This window comes from Olea europaea, unplaced genomic scaffold (assembly GCF_002742605.1).
Source record: "Olea europaea var. sylvestris unplaced genomic scaffold, O_europaea_v1 scaffold1679, whole genome shotgun sequence".
In the NCBI taxonomy this organism is placed as follows: domain Eukaryota; kingdom Viridiplantae; phylum Streptophyta; class Magnoliopsida; order Lamiales; family Oleaceae; genus Olea; species Olea europaea.
Window position 1 is genome coordinate 1,351 of NW_019234465.1, and position 5,633 is coordinate 6,983.

At 35.3% G+C, this 5,633-nt stretch overlaps 1 protein-coding gene across 1 annotated transcript; it reads right to left on the bottom strand.

Moving 5' to 3' along the window:
* Positions 1–672: 672 nt before the first annotated feature.
* LOC111377564 lies at positions 673–3,245 on the bottom strand. The gene is made up of 2 exons (XM_023000691.1): positions 1,417–3,245; positions 673–1,328 (listed from the first exon to the last, which is right to left on the bottom strand). The coding sequence occupies exons 1-2, from the start codon at positions 3,009–3,011 to the stop codon at positions 710–712; spliced, it is 2,214 nt and encodes a 737-aa protein (XP_022856459.1). The 5' UTR covers positions 3,012–3,245; the 3' UTR covers positions 673–709.
* Positions 3,246–5,633: the final 2,388 nt, after the last annotated feature.

Here is a 5,633-nt window from a genome sequence, read left to right on the forward strand (position 1 = left end):
ACTAATCCCCCTGTAGCCATCAATAGGTAATAATAAAAATGCATGTCCTTCCATTAAATGCCTGCCAACTTATGATTACCAAATTGAAAATTCCACCATGATATTGGATACTGTTAGCATCCATACCAACATCAGGTTGATGACATGCATTACCAAAATGCATGACCAAAAAATTGCTGTTTTTTCCTCGACAACTAGAAATGGACAGAACCCTTTCCAACAAATCCAGAGTAATACAGATCGAGGTGCAATAGCACTAAAGCAAGTATGCATGGACATTAGCCAAACAATAGTAATGCGCAAAAGGGAGAAAGGATAGGGGCTAACCCTCGATTCAGCATCCTTAAAGCATTAATAATAGCAGGAGCTTACAAAAGAAATGCTCAGACAGAGAAATGGATTCTCCAAATGTCAGGCATTAAGCCAATGTATTTTGTGATAAATACATTATAAACTCTTTTTTCAATACCATGCTAGTTGAAGCAACTTTATGATCATTAAAACATTATATATATGGGTGTGTGTGTGTGTGTGTGTGTGTGTGTGTGTGTGTGTAACTTTATGATCATTAAAACATTATAAACTCAGATATTGATAAGATCCGTCTACAAACTTATCAATTGTTTCGTATGTGGACATAAATGATTGATTAACTATTCATAATAAAACAAATATATGTAATTTTCTTGGTTTTAATAAAGAAAGGAACTTACACCAACAGATAACCACAGCTGCTATAATATAGTCGGCCATAAGGATCCATCCCCAACAATTCTGCTCCTCGAATAGACTTCCCTGCTTTCATCGAAGGCTTATCCTTGTTAATTGCACATTCAGGGCAATACCAATCCCCCTCTGGCAAGAGGCTGCTGACAACTCCTACGCATCTGGAATGAAATGCCGCAGGACAACCATCACAACATATTAAGTTCCCATCCATCTTACATAGGCAGCACTCATCACTGTTCCAATCTGCAGTTTCTTCAACATCCTCCTCTGTGATGCAAGAACCGCTAGCAACATCCATTACCGCCTTTCTTTTCTTGGAGCTGTCAGACTTCATAGTCCGATCAAAATCCACTTGTCGTTCGGTTGCCATTGTCCTTCTATTAATCTCTGACCTGATGGATTCTACATCCATCGCATCATCACAAAGGCGCCGCAGTATCTCAATCTTTGTCATCACAGGTAGTTTGTAATAGTCACTCTGAGAAAGCTTCAAGTGACAGAGATCGAAACCAGAGACGTATCCAGAACTGTATACTAACAGATACTCAACAACAAACACGGGCCATGTGATCAAATCCAGCAAATCCCAATTATGAGACCTAAGTTACAAATAGAATATAAAAGAATTATGTACCAAGAAATTGGAACCGAAATGCATAACTTTTGGAATCAAAGTAAACTAAATACCTGAGACAATTAGACGAAGACATATCACCTTCACTGGAAAGCAACTCCAAATGCTTCCGTAATGTTTGCAAAAGGCAAACGTGAACGGAATCAAACAATAATGTAGAATGGTTACATTTCACGGATGCCAGAAAATCATCCAGCTCAAATGGGCTTAGAAACAGTGAAGTACTGAAAGACCTCAAGAATGCATAAACAGAAAGAATATCAAATGCAGAAACACCATTTATATCCAAATTTCCAGAAGAAGGTGGCAACTCCACCTTTGGCGGAAGAACATCCTCCTCAGATCTTTTACGACACAACACTTCAATCTTTTCCTCGCAAACTGAACTAATCGCTGGAGAGGACAGCCGATTACTGACTCTGTCTATCCCTACTGTATTAAAAACATGATCTTGACCAGAAAAAGAATCCCTATTCACTCTGCGATTGCTCCTTCTCAATCCTGTTTCTGGTGTAGCAGATGTAATATTATTATCAGATACATCTCTTCTCTTCCTACCTCTTCTCCCTCCTGGCGCACTTCCAGGAACTTGTTTATCATAATCAAGTACACCACTACCACTTTCCCGTTGTTTTTCGTAGTTGTCTTTTGAGTTTATATTCACATTTCTTCCATCCGTGTTTGCCATCTGTGGCACGTCCAAGTTAATATTGTCATCCGAGATCCTTCTTCTCTTCCTACCCCTTCTGCCCCTTGGCACACTGACAGGAACCTCATTTTCAAAATCAACTCTGCCGGCACAGTTCTCCGCTGTTACGCCTATTTTTTCTAAATTTATATTCTCATTTCCATTTTCACCCTTCACATTAAATAAAATAACCTTATCATCCCCACGAATCTCTTCCTTCTCTGGCTTATCTTCTTCTGCACAGAATTTTTCATTTTCCCCAAACTTTCCCGGTGAGTTACCTGAATTCTTAATCTCATTCTCTGGTAACTCGAAATTCAAGTCAAGACAAACCCTTTTTTTCTCGGGACTAAAATTCTCAGAATCTTCATTTACATCCAAATTCAAATCAATTATTTCTTTCCTTTTACCCGACCTGTCGTATGAAACCCCTTCATTGAAATCCATACCCTCATTCCTCAACTCCAAATTCACCGCTTCATTCAAATCCACACCTTGCAGCTTAGCCCCACCACCAGCACAGTTATAACCCAAATTCCCCCCATCGTCATCATTCAAATTATTAAACCCATCATCATTTATATCCAACCCTTCATTCAAATTAAAACCAGCCGCATTCAATTCCATTTCCCCAGAACCCCCACCTAGATTACCAGAAACACCACTCTCTAATACCGAAATATCAATTTTACCTGTATTTATGTGGCTCCGCTTCCTCGGTTTGCGGCCAAGCCTTCTGGTGGGCTCCTCCACGAAGGATGGCTGCGCTTCCCGAGCCAATTCCAGTCCCTCGGGAGACACCAACAGAGAACTAATTTCATTCAAGTCCAATTCCTCGGAATCGCCGTCTTCGTACACGATCTTGAAAAACCCAGTTGACGCGTCATATGATTCGACGGAACCGAAGAATGTACCGTGCCCTTCAAACTCTTTCTTCACCTTTCTCCCCACGAACTCCATTTCCCTAAAATTCAGACCTTCATGAATACCATAAAATAAAAAAATAAAAAATATCGAAGAATATATTGAAACTGAAAGAATAAAACCCGGAATTCGAATCGATCTCTATAACCCCTTTCAGTCTCGGAAAGAGAGAAAAATGGTTGGGAGTTTTCGCTTCGAGTCTCTCTCTCTAGACTACAAAGTAAAAAGAAGTTGGTGTTTTGACGGTGTGAGAGAGTGGGGACTACACGCAGTCTAAGCAATGTGAATAACTACACAGCTGCGTTTCTTACGTGACTGACTTCAAAACGGATGAAAATAAGTGCTTTTACACACACACACACACACAATTACTTAATTACGTTTGACCGTATTTGTGTATATGAATGTATTTTTAGTTGAATACGATAACTATGCAATTATAACTTTAATTGACAGACTGATTTTAATCAACAAGGTTAATCGTGATGTAGTTTTGAAATACGTGCAATTGTATTTGAATACATGACTACGGAATAAATTTTGATTGGTTGATAGATTTATTGGTGAAGTTTATTTGCCAAATAGATGGATGTTCGTAATCATCGATGATGGTGCAACTATAACTTTAACAGATAGGATTTATAAATGGAGTAATAATATTTATTATTAACGATAATCATAATCAGTGTAGGTGACTGTAGATCTTCTGAATTATTATTTATTTCATTAAAATGTATCACAACACCATTTGAAAGGGAAATTAATGAGTCCATGACCACCTAAATAGTATTGCCCTATTAATAGCCTGTTTGGGAGTGATTTTAAAAATTGATTTTTTGACCGTTAGGAAAAAAGTGGGGTCCACCTGTGAGGGAAGAAGTCAAATATGATGGCTGAAATAGTGAAATAACGGTCAAAAAATCAACTTTTTGAGGAAAGAAATGGGCCCAAATAGGCCATAAATAAGGTTATTTTGGTAAGTGGGATTTTTGTCTCAAATCAAGATTTTTGAAATGTATGTGCTTGTTTGCATTTCTGTAATCGTATTTGAATGCAATAACAATGTAATATAATAACTTTAAAGAGGTGACTTAATAAAGAGGGGGGTGTGTATTTGTCATTCAATGTGATGACAATTTAACGATAACTTTATCGTGCAGATTTGGTAAATAAGGCATTTGGTAGCTGTAATATTATCAATTTTTTAAAATGCAAAAATGTGTATTTATATTTATATACATGTTGTGTGTGTATATATCATTGAATGCGATGACGATGCAGTGAGGCATATATATACATGTTTGTGGCTACATTCACACTATCTTTAACAAAGTGAACGATAAAAGTAGTTTAGTTGGTACTGGTGATTTTGTCTTCCTTCGATACTTGTGAAAAAAGCATGTAAGCAATGGTAACTTTAGCAGAGTTGTTTAATAAATTAGGTAAGTTGGTAGCGATGCTCTTGTTCGTTTTCGAAAATTACAATTTTTCTTGTATGTGTATGTATATTTAACATCAATTTTAACGAAGGTAGTGTAGGTAAGAATGTTACTTACCACGTGGTGTTTGATTCATTTATGTGTCTTAATACGATTGGATGAAGTACAACTTAGAGATACAATTAAATTAGCTTCATAAGGGTCAAAATTAGAGAGATGTTTTGAGGATAATAGAAGTATTGTTGCAATTCCCTTATCATTTTTTAGAAATTGCGTTCGTATATCTTTTATGGGATATTTCTTGGCTTTTGAACTTTGACATTTCTTTATGTAAACATAATTGCTTAGGCCATATGTGAGTCTCCTTTTTGTTTAGAATAAATTTTGTAAGAGCGAATTTTTTTTATTTTTATTTTTTAAAATGTGGGGTTAGAAAATAGGCAAAGTTTTAAATTTGAATTCAAAATTATTTTATTGAAGGAACGTAATCTTAAAAATGAGAAAAGATGAATTTTAAACATGAGCTTAACAAAGTTTAATTGAAGTTGTAACACTACTTTCCACACAACATGATTATAAGCATTTTCCTGTTGTTTGTCATTAAACACGATGACGCAACATTAAGTTTAATCAAGTAATTTAATAAATAAGGTTATTTTTGCGAGGCGGGCATGTTTATATGCTTGTGTGTATGTATTTGTCAACTGTCATTCAATGTGATGACGATGCAACCCTTAACCTTGTTAGAGTGATTTTATGACGTATGTAATTTGGTCGTGGTGTTTTTTATTATTGTTCGAGATTTAAAAAATACGTTCATATGTAAACTTCAAAAGAGTCAATAGAATAAGTTAGTCTATTGTTGTGCTTAATTTTGTTATGAAACTTAAATAGTTTTGTGTATATATTCATATATAAGCAACATTGATATGAACAGAGTTGATTTAAAGTCTGTTTGATAGAAGTTAAAATCCAAATTTTAGTTTTAAGTCAAAGTATTCAATTAATTTATATATATATATATATATAAACTCTTTTTTCAATACCATGCTAGTTGAAGCAACTTTATGATCATTAAAACATTATATATATGGGTGTGTGTGTGTGTAACTTTATGATCATTAAAACATTATAAACTCAGATATTGATAAGATCCGTCTACAAACTTATCAATTGTTTCGTATGTGGACATAAATGATTGATTAACTATTCATAATAA

Coding starts and splice junctions, on each gene's coding strand:
- LOC111377564 (XM_023000691.1), bottom strand. CDS start 3,011: ATGGAGTTCGTGGGGAGAAAGGTGAAGAAAGAGTTTGAAGGGCACGGT. Junction 1,329..1,416: donor TCTTCGTCTAATTGTCTCAG/GTATTTAGTTTA, acceptor TTTGTAACTTAG/GTCTCATAATTGGGATTTGC.